Source organism: Thermobia domestica, chromosome 16, assembly GCF_964235325.1.
Source record: "Thermobia domestica chromosome 16, izTheDome1.hap1.1, whole genome shotgun sequence".
Lineage (NCBI taxonomy): Eukaryota > Metazoa > Arthropoda > Insecta > Zygentoma > Lepismatidae > Thermobia > Thermobia domestica.
The window spans coordinates 104,910,824-104,930,643 of NC_137469.1; the positions used below are offsets into that span (position 1 = coordinate 104,910,824).

Genomic DNA, 19,820 nt, shown 5'->3' on the forward strand with positions numbered 1-19,820 from the left:
ACTATTTTTGGCCAATATCATGGGAACGGTAAGCCATAGAGAGATAATATTGGTGTTAATCAATACCTAAGAGGATGGTAAACATTTTGGTACCGATATTAATTGGTGGCCAACTGGCCAATGTCCAAACCAGTGGCCAGTTGGACAGTGGCCACCGGTTACGATTTGGTACCAAAATGTTCACCATTCTCTTAGGTATTGATCAACACGAATATGATCCCTCTATGACTTACAGTTCCCGAGATATGGCTTCTTAAATCTCTGGAAATCGGCCATTTTTTGGTCAATATCTCGAGAACGGTAAGTGTGACTCGAAAAATTTAATCACTTTCTCAGATAGTTTTTGATGCTCTATCGAATGCAGGGTTCAAAATTGAAGAAATCGCAAATAACCAGTAGCGTAGCTAGAATTTTTTTCAGGGGGGAGGTCAATAATGGGCCCAAGAAAATTTTGAAGGGACCATCTCCAATGAATGAAACTTTTTATTCACATATATATATATATAATGTGTGTGTGTATTCAAGGTAAATGTTTTGATCTTTGTTGTTCATGTTTTACTTTTTTACAGTGAAAATGTAAGAATTTACTACCTCAAACAACTACGGTACATTGATACAATTGATTTCTAATATAAGTAAGTAGTTATGTAATCACTGCGTTTAAAATATGTGTGGCTGGTTGATTTAAGTGGAAACAGAAAAATACACTTTTACAGGTAAAGAAAATAACTTACAGGTTCATGCCTCTCCTTAAAAGAGGATCTTTCTATTTTTGTGGGCAGCAGCACACTTATCAGCAACTTCAAGATCTAACAATTTAGCAATTTTCTTCCCAATATAAAGTAATCCTAAGTTTTTCAACCTATCATCAGTCATTGAATTGCGTATATGTCTTTAATCTTTTCAAACTTGAGAGTAGCCTTTCACATGTAGCACAGAAACTAATATAGTCACAGAGATTATATCTAGCTTGTAGGTTTCTAGGAATGCGTTTTTGTAGAAGCAAAGAGCAATGAAATTCAAGGAATCAACTTTTGTTTTCTCCCATCTTCATACAACTTATTTGTGTTTGGGAGGATTTTGAGCTCACATTTGAACATTTCCAAATCACTTCCATAATACTGGGCCATAGGTCCACAATGTTGTAATTTAGAAAGTTTTCACTTTTTGGATGTAGCGTGGTTATTGATCTAATGATTTTGCTACATGATCCAAAGCGTTTTTTCTTCTCAGTGATTGCTTTATCAATTGTAGGCAGAAAAATCTCTCTTAGCATATTATTTTTAGAAAATTCGTTTCCTGCCTCCAATGAAGGAAGAGATTAATCCAAAATGAATTTGTGATATTTCGATGGCGAATGTCTAGTTCGTTTCCACGAGGAACTCCTATCTGTTTCCGGCTCTGGAATTTCAAGACTATTTTCTTTGCATATCTCCAAACATTCTTGATAAATTTGTTCGAACGTTGTTCGTTGAGAGTCATTCTCCAGACCTCCTCTTCGACACCGTTTGAATTAGTGAATCTACAAGAATCAAACCTTCCGACATGTATGCATCTACTTGAGATAAGGCGAAGCTCAAAGTTATAGCATGACAGCAGTCATCTCAAATTTTACAAGCCCGGAAACATTCCCTCTCGTACAGATCACACTAATTTGTCGGATGGAATGATGGAAGTAAATAAATATGACAAGTTCCAGATTTGGTTTAATATCGCATAATAATAAAAATAATTGTTTGGTAGATAAAGCTATTAATACTAATAATAATAAAGTAAAAAGTGATGGACGTAGACAAATGTTCTTAAGAGACAAACGTCGCACAGAAACAGGAGCTGAACTCTTAACAGGACACTGATTTGTCGTCCCAGCTCACTTTAAATTTTAAGCCTTGCTCTTGAAGCTTAAGTTTCACTTTAAAGTAAACTGCCAATAATTATCATGTATTCTTAATATTTCAGAAAAAAATGTCCCGATTTTACCTCTAAAAATATGGTAGCATAATCAGTGACGAAACTAGACATTTGGTGCACAGGGCAAATTTTGCGATTAGCATCCTCTTCATCTACATCTACACCAATAAACACACAAATTAATTTGCGGGCACCCGGGGCAACTGCCCCGGTTGCAGTATCTTGTTTTGATCTGGCTGTAGTTCGGTTATTTTTGGTTACTTTTATCCTTGAGCTCTAAAACTGAGTAATGAATGTGCCTTTACTATATTAGAATGATTAAGTGAACACTCTTCAAAGCAAAAGGAGTAAGTGTGGTTTTCTTTCCCTAATATCAAACAGTGTTAGAAAAGACATTTCAATCGGAACTCCTTACATCAAAACAAGTATATGTGGCCTTTTTACTTATTTCGTTTGTTTACCTTCACTAGGTTTTAGAATTTGACATGAATTCTAATACACAAACACTTCACACCCACACCGAATGGCCAAAGCTCAGCGGTAGAACATCAGATAAAAATTCGAAAGATGGAATGATCGATCGCTCGTGGGCAAATATTTCGACCGAGGAGATTACCCAGATTCTTCCTCTGTGTCACTAGGGAAATTTTCATGACCCTATTGATTCATTTCTATCCTCTGAGTCTCGGATGTTTCAAAGCCTTAAAATAAATTCAAATGTAGTCGAAATAACTTAACGCTATTATCCTGTAGTCGATGCTAAATTATTATTGTTAGTTTTGAGATTAGATTTGAAGGAAGGACATTAATTAGTATATCCTGTTGAAAATTCATATCATCACTGATTTACTGTTCTGCAAAATTCCTACAATGTAACTTTCTCAGAAATGCTTATTGCTTAATTTTCTCAGAAATGCATATTTTGACGAAGAACAAATATAAATCTGTGATAAAAATGGGTAATCACTGACTGAACTTACTGAATGGAATATCTGTGGACCAATCCCATAAACTCCTGATAACTCTGATTACTAAACATCAGATAACGGGATAATACAACCTAGCCACACGAGTAACTACCACTTGTACACAAGGAGGCGCGGTGGCTCAGTGGTCGAGCGTTCACCTCCGGTGCTTGGAGTTCTTGGTTCGATCCCAGCTCGCGCCGTGTGGACTTCGTGATGGATAAACACCGTGCTCGTGGGTTTTCTCGGGGTTCTCCCGTTTCCTCCCACTTCATTCATTTCTCATCATCACCGTCTCCTTTAGCCTAACCGGCATAATCGTGGGACGTAAAACTCTAAGATTTCATTTCAGTTTTTCCAGTTTAACACAAAATAGCATTACTGCCGCGACCAAGTTGTATCATTTTGATATCTTACTTGATAGTTAGTAATCAGGAGATTGTAGCACTGGCTCTGTAATAAATTTTGGAATTTCTCCAGTAGTAACAGTTTTGGGATTAAGCTACAGTTAAAATCGTTTAAAAGAAAATACAGGGTGTCCGGAATGGGACTGATGGTTTTCAAAAGTGTATAGTTTTAATACGGTCAGAGATACAGAAGAAAAGAACATTCATATTGAAGGAAAACTCAAAAAGTTTTGTTCAGCAAATTTTAATTCTTGAACAAATACCGGTGACGGCGCTAGTATCGCCGATAAACAGAAATGGCTTCGGCAGTCGAAAAAGCGCAATGGGTATGGCCTACACGCTCTCCTGATGTTACCCCCCAGGACTTGCGATTGCTTCAATAACACCTCAGATGTTACAGAATACGTGGGGAGAGATTGAGTTCAGGCTAGATATTCTAAGTTACAAATGGAGCTCATGTGAAGTTACACTGAGTTAGAATGACTTGTAAGTAAGACGAAATAAACTTTTTGAGTTCTCCTTTAAAATGTATTTATTTTTTTCTTCTGTATCTCTAACCATATTAAATTATACACTTTTAAAAACCGTCAGTCCCATTCCGGACACTGCACTTCTGAATGATTTATTTATTAAGAATAACTGATTTTTGTTAGCCTCATTTTCCCGGGCTTTGGTTAGTAGTATAGGTCCACTAAGCGCTGACTCCGTTTTCCTTGGAGATCGCTTGTTAACATCGCAGCAGAAGGTTTCTACTGAGTTGCCAACGGCTAAGAGCGTTAGGAAAATAGACGTACTAGAGACAAGACCAGAAGGTAATCGAGAAGAACCAGTATCAGTAGCAAATAATAGGTGTTAGAAGTATTCAATATCTTAATTTTCTCGAACGATTGCGATACAAACAACAGAGAGAATGACAGAAATAATAATAACTTCTGCTCTCTTTTTACTGTATATTAAACAAGACGGTTCTATATTATTTGATAATAATACTAAATTATTTAATGAATTATATGCAATTGTTCTATGTTACCATAATCAATAGAAATTAATTACTTAGTGTACGAAAACTTCTTTCGCCCAACACAAATGTAATGTTTTACTGCATTGCATGCTATTTGTAAGTAAGTATCTCTTATTTTAGTATGACTCAACATCGAAGCGAATGAGAATGCCGACTGATTTGGCTTTTTCTTTTTCTGGTTCTTTGTTCAAAACAAAAAAGTTAACCAGATAAGGAACAGAGGTTAAAACGAACATACAGATAGTGAGGTCAATACATGCACCTTACAGATTTCGATGAATTAGATCTTGTGTACTACAAACAAAAACGAGCCTGGAGCTTTTTACTCCGAACGCAGACAATTGCAACATACGTTATTCTGCAGTTGGTAACTATTGTCAAGATATATTTCGGTAGTAGTTTCACTTGTGTGTGTGGGGCCACTAGGGGGCCAAGAATTTGAGCAAGGTGGCCTGGACCCCCAGGCCTTGTCTTGGCTCCGCCTCTGCAAGTAACGGACAGACACAGACAGACAGAGACATAGAGAATTCAGTAACGAACTTTTTAAGTTCGTTGAAAATCGGATTATTAGAGAAACTAAACGAAAATGTGTCAAAGTATTAATATTCGAAGATATTATCATCTCCAATGTCTTCTGCAAGTATGGGAACTCCCGAGAATACGACTACTTAAGGCATTCGCTTTTACTGCTAGATTTCCTAGCGATGTCCCAGTGTCTATTATCCACATGATACAAATTGCTGAACATGAACCTAAGAGAAGGCATCAAGTGTACGGGGAAGTTGCACGTGCCTTTTCTCAAGTAACATATTGTCCGTTGTTATTTACTATGTATGTTGAATTGCTCTATGGGTTAGGAAGTTTGTTGTAAAGGTTTTGTAGTTTCCCTAAAGGAATTTAAGAGCAATTGTTGTATACATTTGTGATAAAAGGAATAATTATGTTTTATTAAAAAGTTTTTCTGGAATTATTGAATTAAATTAATATTAAAATTATTGAAATTAAATTAGATTAATGAAATGTAATATAAATCAGTGGGAATGAGACTGTGAAAGACAGTTGATGAATTCAGTTGAAAATATGAGTTTAAGATAACCTCACAAAATAGTTTCTTGAAACATGCATCGACGGATAGGATGTGTATACAAGAGAGTTCGCTTCTTTATTTCTTCTTTGCAGTGTTGCACCAGGTGAACTTCTTTAGCAGCTATTGTAAACTTTAACATGTTTATTTTATTTACTTATTTTTTGGTAACCCTTCAGTCCGAGAATAACACACAAAACTTAATGAAAATAAGCACTCAAACATGGTTTCGACACTGTCAACGACGAACTGTTACTTTGGGCATACAAAGTTATTTTACGGGTCACAAATGTCTGCGTTTGCTAATAAAATGCTTCTAACTAAGTACTAAATTATCCAGATCTTCACGTTTGAAAGTACTTAAGCCTCCTTCAACTGGCGTCAGAATTAAAGGAAAATATAAATAACGTTATAACAGGAAAAACGTGAAAAACAGGATACTACCTGGGCAAGCTAATTACTTGTCCATTATCTCCCTATTTGGTGAACCCGCGTCAGTATTTTCATTCTCTTTCTGTCAGGAGCGGCTCTGTAATGTAGTCACAAAGTCACGTGCTTTCCCAATTAATACGAAGAAAAATAATTATGTAAAAATGTATGGCCATTTATTTCTGTATACAAATGAGGAACGACCGATCAAAAATTTTAGTAATTTTAATAAGCAGTGTGTAAGTCTGATTGATATCCAGTCACGTTGAGTGATATTGTCTGTTCAAGTGCTTTTCTTGGCTCTTTTCATGAGCGATCGTCTGACTCACAGTGCAGCCCTTTAAACTCCTTTCCTTACGTACAATGAAATCATACATTTTTCGTGACTGATGGAAAGAATCAGTTTCGGTCGGCAAGCGGGACCGTGGAGAAAGGGAAGATAGGGCGCAGCCTAAACTCTGTTGCTATGGTGACGTGTTCAACACAAGCAAAGTGGGGCGGATTTTTTCCGCTTCTCGCACATAACACGCACAAAAGAATGACTCATATTGCATCAAGAATGAAAAGAATCCACAGTAGAATTTCGAACCATTGTTTGCGACGCCTAATATTCAAATTATAATGACGGAAGAAAGAAAATTTACTTTGTTAGTGTACTTTACAATTTCAGAATTTAATAACATCTGATGTATGTTTACATTTTTTTCCACTAGTGTTAGGAAATGATCGGAAGAATATTCTTGAATATTTTATATTGGTTTGTAAAAACATCTAAAAGATTGATTAAATATATAGACATATGACCAGTTATCAAATTACTTTAGCGGACGTGGTGGAAACAAAGACCATTGCGCTGGTCGGAATGATTCACTAACAATAGGATTCTTCGAGGTACAAATGTAAGTCTAATGACACTTACGTATAGGGTATCTACCCTATAGGTTTCAATCAATAAATAAACTAATAGTTTAATGCTCAACGACCAAAAAAGCTTTAGAAAGAAGTTTAATGTTGATAGTATGGGTGGGCTAATAGTCACGGAGTGGTTATAAATGTGGATATCTATTTTATGTATCATTAGTTTTCATTGATATTTCACAGACTTAAAGACCAAGGATGGGATGTCTTTTACACTTATGTAGAGATGCAAAAAAGCCGGTTTTTTTGAATCGATGTTTTTTTGCACATAAAAAACCGGCTTTTTTGGGGAAAAAAAGAGAATTTTGGAAATTTTGGCTTTTTTCATTTCCATGATTTTTCTGTTTAAATAGCTTTCTTATAGTATACTCTAAAGTTAAATATGATTCCATGACCTGAATGCCATATTTCGCTCTGGAATTCACCATCATGATAGATGGAGCACATGGTTTATGAATTAAAGTAAACATAAAGTACATAGTATTTGAGGGCAATTTTAGAAGCTATTTAACTTTATTTTAACTTCTGAATTATCGACATTTTTCTTCTCTAGATCATTTCTTTTTAGTCATCCGTGTTTCACTTCTTAGAGCTTAGTACTCTAGCTTCTAGCACATAATTAAACTTATGTTTTTCAATATATCCATCAGACCGTACGATTTTCAATATATCTGTTAGAGCGTACTTCCACATTTTCGTTATACTGTAGCTGTGCAATGATTTAACAATAATTTTCCGGACACAACCTTGAATACCATTTGATAGAAATAATCGGTATCGGATTTAGAAAAATATGTGGGAGGGGTTTTTCTGAATAATGTTTGGTTTTTCTATACATTCCTAACTTTTATCTAAGAGGAGCTTAAGTTTATGAGTACAGGCATAACAAATGTTTCGTTTCGTTTGTATATTCAGCTATAATCTTCCAGATACAACCTTGAAGACCATTTTATACTGATAATCAGTGGCGGATTTAGAAAAGTATTTTGGGAGGGGATTTTCTTATTAATGCTTAGTTTTTCTAAAAATTCCTAATTTTTTATTTGAGGACAGCTTGAAGTTTATAAATAAAAACAAAACTAATATTTAGTTTGTTTTAGAAATTCCGTAATTTCGGGGTAGAGGCTTCAATCCAAAAGACATCCCCACCCTAACTCTCTTCGCAAATCCATCACTGCTGGTAATTAGTAATAACAAAGATTTAAAAACAATTAAAAAGGAAGTCGGCTAGGACTGACAGTACACGCACTATCTCTACATTCACAGATGGAATTAAGAAAAACTTTTGTCAAAATGATCGAATGCGAGGTTGAATCCCGGACTTCACGATAGAAGCGCGAAAGCTAACCACTCACTGATGTTTGTTGTGCAATTGTGCTTAACTTAAATGTATTCTCTCTCTCTCTCTCTCTCTCTCTTTCTCTATGGCCACAAAAGCTCTCCATTGACTTCTGTCCTTATCCAATTCAATCCAGTTTCTAATCTGTATTCCTATTTCTGCTGGATCCATCCTAATCTTGTCCTCCCATCTGGGCCTAGGTTTTCCTAATGGACATAACTTTGAAACCGTTCCTACTTTCTTCCATTTTGGCTACATGATCTGCCCACCTGAGCCTCCTAGACTTGATGACTCTAACGATGATTGGTAAACCGTATAAATTATGTAGTTCCTCCTTATGAAGTTTCCGCCATCCCCTTCCTCTTGGGGTCCAAATATTAGTCTCAGAATTTTATGCTCAATAATTTCAGTTTTCATTCTTCCCTCAGCGTAAGCGACCATGTTTCACAACAATAAAGCACAGCAGGCATGATTATAATTTTATATTTTTTAAGCTTTAAATTCCTTGACAGAATTCGCGACGACAAAATATTTTGAACTGAATAATAACAAGAATTTCCTGCTTTCAGTCGACATTTAATTTATTTGTGGGTATGATTTTGGTCTGGTAATACTGATCCAAGATATTTGAAAGTGTCCACTGTGTCGAAAGTAATAATTGATATTTTAACGCATTCAGAATTTGCCGTATTACGATCCTTGTGAACTTCCTTGTATTTAGATTTCTCTGCATTTATTCATGTCCCTGCAAGCGTTTAATAAGGCCTCTGCATGTCTTTCGATTGTTCTCCTATCAGATTTACATCATCAGCATACTCCATAATCTGCTGAATAACATTCAACTCTAGGCCCTGGTTCCTATCTTTGATTTTTCTTGTAGCGTACTCCGGAACAAAGCTGAATAATAACGGCGATAGCACATATCCTTGTTTCAGGCCAATCTCGACGTGGAAGCTCGCATTTTTCTACTCGGACTTTACTCTGGGATTTATTTAAACCCTTAATAAATCTAGCTTTTTTGGTATTCCAAATTCTGTTAGAATGTTGTACAATGTTTCCCTCGTAACCGTGTTGTAAGCCTTTCTAAAATCAATAAACAGTTCATGTGCTGGGTAATATATTCCCATTTCTTTTCGAGTATTTGTCGAATGGTAAATATCTGGTCGATTTCGACTAAATCCACACAGATAATCTCCAATAATTTAATCTGCGTATGGGGTCAACCTTATTAATATAATGTTAAGAGAAATGCCTCGATAATTATTACAATCAATTTTGTCGTCTTTCTTGTGAATTGGAACAGTGATTGATTCTTCCACTCTTTTTAAATGTATTCCATAAATTTTCTTTTTTTGTAAGAAAAAGAAAAAGAAAAAAAAAAGAAAAAGTTTCGTAACGATATGTTGAATTTTCTTGTTAAAAATTCAGAAACCTTCAAGACTGGGTAAAGCGTGATGGTGGTTATATATTCTACAGCCTAGGAAACCATACGCTCAGATGTACCGTCTATTACGTATATTATCCACGAACAGAAAATTCGATACTTTCCCGTTTCTGAACAAGCTTAAAGAACAGTCAATGCATTACAGAATTTGGAGCTTTACCGATTTTGCAGATCCGAAGCATCTGGTAGGTGGTAACAGATTATTATATATGTGATCAATCAGTGAAAAATTTGTTCGAAATATTCATACAATGTACAGTATATGAAAGTTAAAACTTAACTGAAAAATTTCAAGAATGTACAGAACCACCCGAAACGAAGCTCTTGATGTGCAGATTTCTCTCATGTTTTTCTTCATTTTGCTTCAAAACGAGGGTGTGCGATATTTTGAAGTAAAAATACTACATACAATTTTGCTAGTTATTTGTGTATAATTTTTTAAAAGTACTTATTGTATATAAGAGGTTAAAATATTATTACATGTATTGGTTAATCTTTTGGAATTCATAATATAAATGTTAAGAATTTTAAAAAATCTTTTTGAAATTCATGGTTTATTTTCGAGGTTTCATATTATTATCTGCATCAACCACTAATTAAATGAGTTTTTTGTTGTAGAGAAGCGAAACACGGTCTGCTTTATCAGTTTAAAGCAAAATTTTCAAAAAAGCCGAAAATTTCCCAAGCAAAAAAGCGAAGCAGAAAAAACCGAGTTTTTTTTTTTTCAAAAAAGCCGTTTTTTTCCGAGCCCTTGCATCTCTACACTTATGTGTGGAATATAATCTCATGCATGTTACCGCCCTTATGAGCGCCACAGATACGGGTCATGTGTAGCACATGGTTCATGACAAGATGGTCCGAGCCCGTATTTCTGCACGATTGTTGTCCTTGAAGGACTATCTGAAGGACAAAGTGTACCGGTATGTGAACAAATCACAAACAATACAGAATCTCAAGGACAATATTCGTGCGGAAATACGAGTACTCGAACCAGAAATGTTGATCCGTGTCATTAACACGTTCATCCCGACGTGCGCCACCAACGGTACACGATCTTTATTCGTAGCTGTAAGTTGCCTTTAGTTAGAAAAGTAGTACAGTGTTACCCACCCTTTTTATATTATTGGACTGTGTTAAGTGTATATATATTGTATATGATATTTTGAATACGCTGAAGGAAGAATGGTATGCGCCACCGGTGGCTCACGTCGGGATTTTCGAAAAGCATAGCTTCTTCATTACTGTCAGATGTCGGGCTGAACGTGTTAACCATATGCTACACAGGGCCTGTATCTCTGAACTCTTCCTGAGATTATATTCCACACAAGTGTAAACATAAGCGTAAACAATCTCTCATCCTTGGTCTTTAAGTCTGTGAAATAGGAATGTAAAGTAATGATAAATAAACAGAGAAAAAAGTTATTCACAGTTATAACCCCTTCACGACTATTGGTCCACCCTGTATTAATAATAATTGTTCTGAAAATTTAGATTTCGTGGAATAAATTTATCATTTAAAATTTATGAATAAACAAACTCTAACTTCGTTATAACTGTATATAACATGTATTGAGGAGGTTAAAATTCGAAGGGAAGAAAGTTTAAAATGCAAGCTTTTTATTTCAAACATTATAACAGTAAAGAAAGGAGGAATTCTGTGAATAATGAAGTTTTACCATCGTGTTAAACTATCACACACAGAATATTCTTTTATGGTTTTAATTTTTTAAACTGAACTCATGTTAGGTTCTAATAAACACCACAGAGTCTCGGGGTAAAGTATTTCCCGAACGGAGATCAAAATGAAAGCGGATTTTTATGCCAAAACAAAAATGGCTTTGTAATTTTATTATTATTATTATTATTATTATTATTATTATTATTATTATTATTATTATTATTATTATTATTATTATTATTATTATTATTATTATTATTATTATTGACGTAGTACCTTTATTACGCATTGTACAAGTTTCTATTTTACATTTATTGAGAACAAGTACATTGACTTAAAGTATGCTTAAAAAAACAATGCATAGAGTTCAGGATTGTATTCATGGCGCAGCTTCTTGCGAATTGCCTTCATGAGGATTGCGACAGACACTTCCTTGATCGTCCTGGCATCAATCCACTTTCGCTGAAACTTCTGAATGGTTTTCGTAGCCTCACCTGTCTTCCTCAAAACGCCTTTCACTCGCGCCCAATAACGCTTGATAGGCCGGCACTGCGTGACGTTAGGTGGGTTCATGTCTTTTTTGACAAATTCGATCCCGTTGTTCTTCATGAACTCTATCGTCGCTTTGGCGCAGTGGGCTGGGACGAGATCAGTCCAGAATATAGTGGGGACATCGTGCTTTCGAGTTAGTGGCAGCAGTCACTTCTGTAAGCACTCTTGCACATAGATCTGTTCGTTCACCATACCCTTCGTGACAAAAACTGAACTCTTTTCTCCGCACTCGCAGATCGCCTGCCACACAAGATATTTCTCGTCGAATTTCCCCACTGCGACCGTTGTTTCGGATCGTGGGAGATGCTGTCCAGGTGAGACAGTATAGAATTGTTGGCCATGAAGCGCTGAAAAGTCGGCCTTGATGTAGGTTTCGTCGTCCGTAATGATGTGGCGATTTTCGCGTCCGAGGTAGTCATAGAGTTTGCGAGCACGTGATGTGATGACGGTGCGCTGATTTTCTGAAACTCTTGGCACCTTCTGTTTTTTGTATGTCCTCATACCTTCGCGTTGCTTCGATCTCTGCACTATGCTGACGCTTGTGTTGCACTTCCTGGAAACATCATTGACCGAAGCACTAGGATTCTTCTCTATGGCACTCAGACGATCCTTTTGTGAAGTCGAGGATCACGTAAGTCGTAAGGATTTCGAGTGTGTGGTTGTCGCTCGATCGACTGAGTCGTAATGTACTGTGTCAGTATGGTTTGGACAGTTCTGCGCGGCATTTTTAGGTCCTTCGCAATCAAACTCCACGGGCGACAAGGATTTTGGAGCCATTTGTCGACGACTCGTTGACGGCGATCTCTTTCATTCATTGCTGTATCTGTACCCTGCAACATAAAACAATGAAAAGTATATCAATTTCTAAGTTAATGTGCGTGCTATCAATACATGTAAAACATAAACTTGTTCAATGCGTAATAAAGGTACTACATAAATTTAAAAATGGCAGATTTAATTCGTATATGCTTTATGTTACTCTACTTATTTCTTGCATACCAGTTTGAATTTAGGCAATCAGTACAACTCAAGATGATTAGCCAACTAAAACGACTCTTATGATATAGTGGATTGCACAACTTGGAATTGTTTGTGATCAATTAAGACAGCTAGCCCTGAACTGAGCGTAGGTTTCATAACTATTGAAGGTTGCAAACGTACTTTCTTAGTTGTAGAATGTGCTACAGGAAACAAAAGTGGAACTTCAATAAGAAAAAACAAAAAGCCAAAAAAGTAAAACCCAGCCTTTAATGAAAAAATAACTTCATCCTCCCTCCAAAAATAAAAGCTTTATTTTTTTCCATCTCTAGTTGTGACTATTAGATAACCAGGGTGTCTACTGGTCATGAAAGTCACGAAAGTCATGAAAAAGTCATATATTTTGCTTAGTGGTCATGAAAGCCATGAAAAAGTCCTTTATTTACCCAACTGGTCATGAAAATCTGAAATCTCAGAGTATATTTTTATACTTCATACTTGTATACCTCATACTGCATGTACTGAAACAGTTGTATCAGGTCAGTAATTGTGAGAATTTCCCCCACCAGTTAGTGCTGGCTAACTGGTACTTTACTGTCTTCCTAGCTGCTCCCCATTTCATCTTCTAGTCTCTGTAATATAGTAACAACTTTTTACTGTCCAACTTTCTGATCTGCTATTTCTTTACTTCTAAGAAATGTAAATTGTGTATTTTTGGGCCTTTAGACTTATGCAAATAATATTATTCGTTTGAGTTTGCAGATTTTAAATTTGATGATCTATGTTTTTAAAACGAATTTCTTTTATAATTTGTTCTGTCTTTGGGCAGTTCTCTGAGTGCTTAATTTCAGACAAATTTCTGCTACATGGATAATTATACTCAGAATTAAAACTTCAAATACAGTATAGAGTGATTCACTGGTAAGAGCAGGCCCGTATTTAGGTAAGTGCTATTCTGTGCTCGAGCACAAGGCGGCAGAATTTTAGATTCTTTCTTTAAGATTCAGAATAAGTGATATTTAAGACTAGCAACCCGCATAGTTCCGATGCACCACGGATGGTAGGGGTTTATTATTACTAATGGTAAATTTTTATCGCCATGGTCATGAAAATTTGAACAAAAAGATCATGAAAAGTCATGAAAAAGTCATGAATTTACTTTCTGGTATTCCAGTAGACACCCTGATAACCCAAGAACTGATTTATTTTCTGCACTTCTCGTTCAGTGTCACCTAATATTTTTTTACCGTTCCTAATTATTCGAAGAACAGTTTTATCGTTCTAATAATACAGTAAAATGTAAGATTCTAGAAAACTTGATGTTAAAAAAAAGAAGTCTTATTTAATATATAGTGAATTCATCTGTAGTTCACGTGTTTGTTCGTTATTCGTTTTAGCAACAATGAAATGTTTATTTCTAAAACAAGTATTTTATTGCTACTATGATTCTTGAATAATTGAATTTCTAGTTTCTACACTTACAGATTAAAATATTAATGTGTCATTGCAAAAATGGCTGCAAGTAACATTACGAATGATTTAATAAACTTTCAGTTTTTACAATGGGAAACTGAAAACAGAACAGGCACAGGCAAATCTTACTGAAAAATTAACAAAATCAGCGATAATTCTGTGGAACAGTATTCGAAAATGACTTAGATGTAAAGTAATTTCATTATACAGCCTTATGCTCAACAACGCTTTTACACCTGTAAAATTAAATCTCATTCGAAAGAAAAGTATGAACACCTGCAGCTGATGTAATGAAGAAATAGGTACACTCATGTCCAAAATGATTGTCGCATATCTATAACTGTCTTCTTGTAAGAATATAATTTGATAATGATTTTGGAGGGTACTTTTAATACTCATACTATGTGTATAATCGGGAAATGTATATTTGTGGTAAATTTCATAGGAAAAGAATTAAAAATACGAAAATTAGAATGAGTAAAACAAAATGTTGCTAAATGATCAAGAAAGTTTTATTTTCGTTTTATTGTTCTTATTTACTGCTCTTTTGACATGAAATTTGCCACATACATGTCTTTGCCGGTTATACACATACTAACGTTATAAGAAATACCGGGCGAATTCGTTATCAAATTATATTCCTACAACAACATATTTATAGACATGCAACAATAATTTTGGACATGAGTGTACGTTAAATTTCTGAATATTTGGGTGAAAACAATTTGACAACAAAAGAACAGAACTAATAGAAAAAAATAATCACGAAATGTATGATCACAGTGCTGGTTTCTACTATAGTTTAAACAAGAACACAACTTACTTCTATGACTACAACATCAAACAAGAGTTGAAATAGCTAATACAGAATTACCTTACTTTCCAGATGGACCTTCTTCTTTCTCACCTTGGTGGGCAACATGGAAATTTTAAAACCTTTCTCTTTCTTGGGTACTTTGATAAGGTCTCTTCTTCATAACTGCATCTAGATATTCTATCTTTGGTCTTCCTGTTCCTGGTTTTCCTTGTGCCTTTCACTCTATCAACACGGTGATCCAATCGGAGTGCCGAATAAGATAGCGAAGCATGCTTTTATTCTTTTTCCTATTATCTTCATGATCTGTCGTTCTTCATTAGCTTCCTTTAGTACGTCTTCATTCCTTTTCCTTTTGGTCCATGATATGCGCAGCATTCTGCGCCATCACATTTCAAATGCTTCCAGCGTGGATATTTCAGCTTTTCTCAGTGTCCACGTCTCTGATCCGTGAAGTGCAACGCTCCATACCAGTCTTAATAAATCGTTTTCGAACGTCCAACGACATTTCTTGATGGATCAATGAACAAATATCAACCAAAAAAGTTAAAACGAAAATAAAAACAACGAAAAAAAAAATACTAATAAGGTATTCCGCTTTCGAGAGGTCCCATTGATCATAAATAAAAGTTAAAATATGTTATCAATCAAAGCACAGATTCAATTTCAAGATAAAAGCAACTAGGATCGAAGGCTTGTGCCTTATGATGATGTTCCTCACCAGAGTCTGAAATAAAGTAATGTTAATTTGGTTCATATTCTGAGGAGTTGTCTAGCATTTCAAAAGTTTTTCAGCTGATCGTGTCATTCTTTTCCTTTCGACCTGTTTATCTAAAATTTAACTTTTTAGGAAGCAGTTTACAGGGATCAGTGATATGGAGTTCGTGTTTTTCAAATTGCATTACAATTTGAGTAGTATAAAGGTTTAATCCTGTTTTTATAGCAAACTTTTAACATTAGCGAATGTATAATGTTTGTTTGATTGGCGTAGTTAAAATGCCTATGTTAAGATATTTTCTCTTCGCGATTTAAATTAGTGCTGTTTAATGAGGTTTTTTCTCTTTTAAGCTGCCGATTTGAATGCTCTGAAATCCGGAGGAGACGCAAAACCAAAGAAGACTAACAGAGGTCAATGTCTAGGCAATACTGTTGTGCAGTTCGAGAAAGCAGAAATGTCTTCGCTGAATCTCGTTGGAACAGCTCGCGGGTAAGTTAAGCCTTTAGGAACCAAGCATAAAAATATTACTCCAAAAAATAAATTTTTGTCCTATATCTAATTAAGATAATACTTAGAAATTATTCTTATACAGAAATACTATTTGTAATTTTTACTATTGTTTTTGTACGTAGTTTCTCTTATTGGTCTAGGTGAGAGTTAGCTGCATTTCTGTATAGTAGATGGCAGCAGTGATCAGTGCTGTAATCTATTTTCACCATGTATCCGTCGGGAAATGGGAAACAGAAGGATCATTCCAAAAGATGGTTCCATGGTGTAACCACTGAACCACAGAGTATTAAATGACATGCTAAATAATAATCACTTACAATTATACTACTCCGTTGAAACAAGGAAGGGAAATACTATTGTCATATACTTCCCCTATTCATAAAATTAAGGAATTTTAATTGTTATATTTACACTTTATACTATAGGTATAAAATTAACACAAATAACGTTTCAATCAGGGCGTCTGTAGATTTTATGGACTCCGAAGTCCTTTCTTTTCCATTCCTTTCTTCTTTCTCGATTCCCCGGGCAATGTGCACGCCGAGGGACATGATCCCACATATGTGATGGACTAACATGGACATAAATGCAGAAGGCCCAGAATTCTAATTCCTAATTCAAAACAATTTTCTGTGAGCGCTCCCTACCCCAAACTTGAATAAATCACAATTGAGTGATTTTTTTAAAAAAGAGAGATCTTGTCACGGGTTTTCCAAAGTTGCTTTCCCTTAGTGGGCGACCTTGGTTGGATTAACACAAAAGAAAATGTTCGGGGACTGTTCCATTCGAAGTTTAAATTACTGTATTTGCATAGTTACTATATTATCCTCTGTCCAGTTTTAATCCCTGGTTTTATTTAAATAGAAAACGACTCCATAACTATGGTCTGTATATTACGTTATTATTGCATTTCTTTTTTTTTTATCCGTTAATTTCATATAAATTATTGTATTTTATATGTTGTGATTATTTAGACTTTGGATATCGCTTTTTGATATATCTTTTATGCTATTTAATCCTGATTATTTTTTTCAAAATGTAGACCAAATTTTTGAACATCATCTTTAGTTCATTGTTAACGGATTGAAAACTTAATAAACAGTCTACTTTTCATTTATGTCGTTTTTTTTTTTTTTTTTAAAGGATTGCGAACCTTACCCCCCTTCTAACCAGTTTTTGAGTAACTTTGTAGAGTAATGAGAGTAGAGTAATGTAGAGTAATTTTTCTTCGCAATCTAAAAAGTAACTTATCTTTATTATTTTGCATTTCTAGTTCAGAGCAAAACAAAACAAAACAAAAAAAAAAAAAAAAAAAAAAACTTTTGAAAGAGTTATTTTCCAGATGTTTGCTTTTATATTAAAAGAGTATTCCAATAAAGAGGTACAGCCCAAACGGTCCGTCCAATTTTTTTTTAAAAAAAATCCTTCACTTTAGATTGAAAACATCATATTTGGAGACGGTTTCTCTTTGTTGTAACTCTGATAATAACAGTTAGCCTGTCAGGGGACTTTTGAGACACCCTATATAATATATATATATATATATAGTATAACCGTATTTACGTGAATCTAAGATGCCCTCAAATATAAGACACGTCCTTGAAAAAAAACTACACTGCATTGATTTTAAAGAATAAAAAAAAAAGGGTTAACAAACATGGGAAAACAAATAATGTTATGTGGAAAATAAAGAAATCTTTGAACTTAGTGCTGGAATGTACGATATATTCATGTGTATCTGCTGGTACTTTTATTTCCCTAATGTAATTACAGTGCAACTCTTGCTTGCGTCAGTTTTAAAGGGTTTTTATTTCACGTAAAATGCACTCTGCATTCTGTTCGTACACACAAAGTACACATTCTTTACAGAATTATCATTAACGCGATTAGCAATTTTTGGCAAAACTCCATCTAATCTGGCCTAAATTTGCATAACTTAAATCTAAGATGCACTTTGATTTTGGAGGTAAAAAAATCGACAAAATAGTACGTCTTAGAATCTCTTAAATACGGTATATAATATTCAATATATACTGCTGTTTGTGAAAATTGCAATATCAAGAAAAAGCGAAATTTACACCATTGATTCGTTACATTATTATATAGAAATTGTTACAGTTTCATAACTGTGGAATATCTCTAAATGAGTTTGGTGTGAAATCTAAACGTAATGCAGTCAGAGCCTCTATACGTCATGGCATCAAATCGAACAGGTTTTGGAGTGTTCCTGCGGAATCATTTACCATACTGCTTGCTTTGGAATTCACAAGCCATCAACACTGTCTGCTGGGAATCAAGACTATGATGATACCGGTCAGTGATTTCCTACACAAGTTGTGAAGTGAACGAAATATCAAGCGACCGTGCAGGCCAGGGAAGCGATGGGACCCGTTGTTTATTTATTATTTCGTTATTTATTTATTTCACTCATTGACAGAAACAAAGTCGAAGGCGTTGCTCTTCCTTATTAATTTATTTAACTCATTTCTATACCTGCTTTTTCTTTTCGGTTTTCGTCTTCAGGAGATTGGCGGGGGAGAGGGAGTTCAAAATGTATGTATAAAAGGAGAGCATAAATATTCGAGACAACGGATAGTAGTGTCAAATTCGTAGTTTGCGGGGTCGCTGAGATGAATAGTGATTCTCCGACGCCGTTTAAGTTCAACTTTAGCAGCCATTGGGGAGGGGGGGGGGGCAAAATCACCAATATTACTATCGAATCCATAGTTTTCGGTAGATGATTGGTTATAGTCCTGATGACATTTAAGCCCAAGTTTAACCATGAAGGGAGACGTCAGCTGGCTCGAGATTTGACAGGGATAACACCGAAGGAGCTGCTCTTCAGTATTTGTTTATTTAACTTACATTGACAGAGACAACGCAGAAGGGGTTATTCTTCCTTATTTATTTATTTCATTACTTTACTTTCAAATATGATATATTGCATAAACCGTATTCTCCCCGTGCGGAAAACGGGTATTTCAGCTAGTATGTTAATAAATCTAAAAAAATCTAAACCTAAACCTGATTTTTTCTTGTTTTTCTACTGTAACCTTAATTTTAGGATGGATGGTATTCAAGGAATTTTTGAAGATACTAAGTTGGGTTTCAGTTCTTTAAATAAAGAGAATGTTATTCATAAATTTATAATGCCTAGGAAATTTCAAAATAAGATGCTTAAAAAATTCCAATTCAAACTGATGAAAGAAATTTTTGGCTAGAAACAGAAATGAAGGATTGTCCATGGTCAATAAACGTCTTACTGGAAGTATATTGTATAATTGTGTAATGATTTGTTCCATTTTTAATGCCTAATTTTTTGGTCCTTGTATGTCGATAAGATTATATTTTTCCTTAGTTGATTCTAATGGTAATGCAATATGGATGTGGAGTTTGTATCTGGCAACATTGTGAAAAGTTTAAAAACATTTGACTGTAATGATACGTAGTAGTTCTGCAGAAGCTAGGGAAAAGGTGGAAGTCATTGTGTACCGGTAACATTTGTAATTTTTGAAGACATTGTCAATTTGTATGGTTTTGGTCTTGTTTGTAGAATGATATAGTAATGTGTGATGTTTA

At 34.9% G+C, this 19,820-nt stretch overlaps 1 protein-coding gene across 1 annotated transcript in view; it reads left to right on the forward strand.

Moving 5' to 3' along the window:
• LOC145673309 (vesicle-fusing ATPase 1-like) overlaps nucleotides 1–19,820 on the forward strand; it is a 154,656-nt gene that overhangs the window by 87,133 nt on the left and 47,703 nt on the right. Inside the window, exon 5 of the mRNA XM_081742901.1 lies at nucleotides 16,082–16,220. Within this exon, the coding sequence (XP_081599027.1) occupies nucleotides 16,082–16,220 (139 nt within the window). The remainder of the gene's footprint in view (nucleotides 1–16,081; nucleotides 16,221–19,820) is intronic.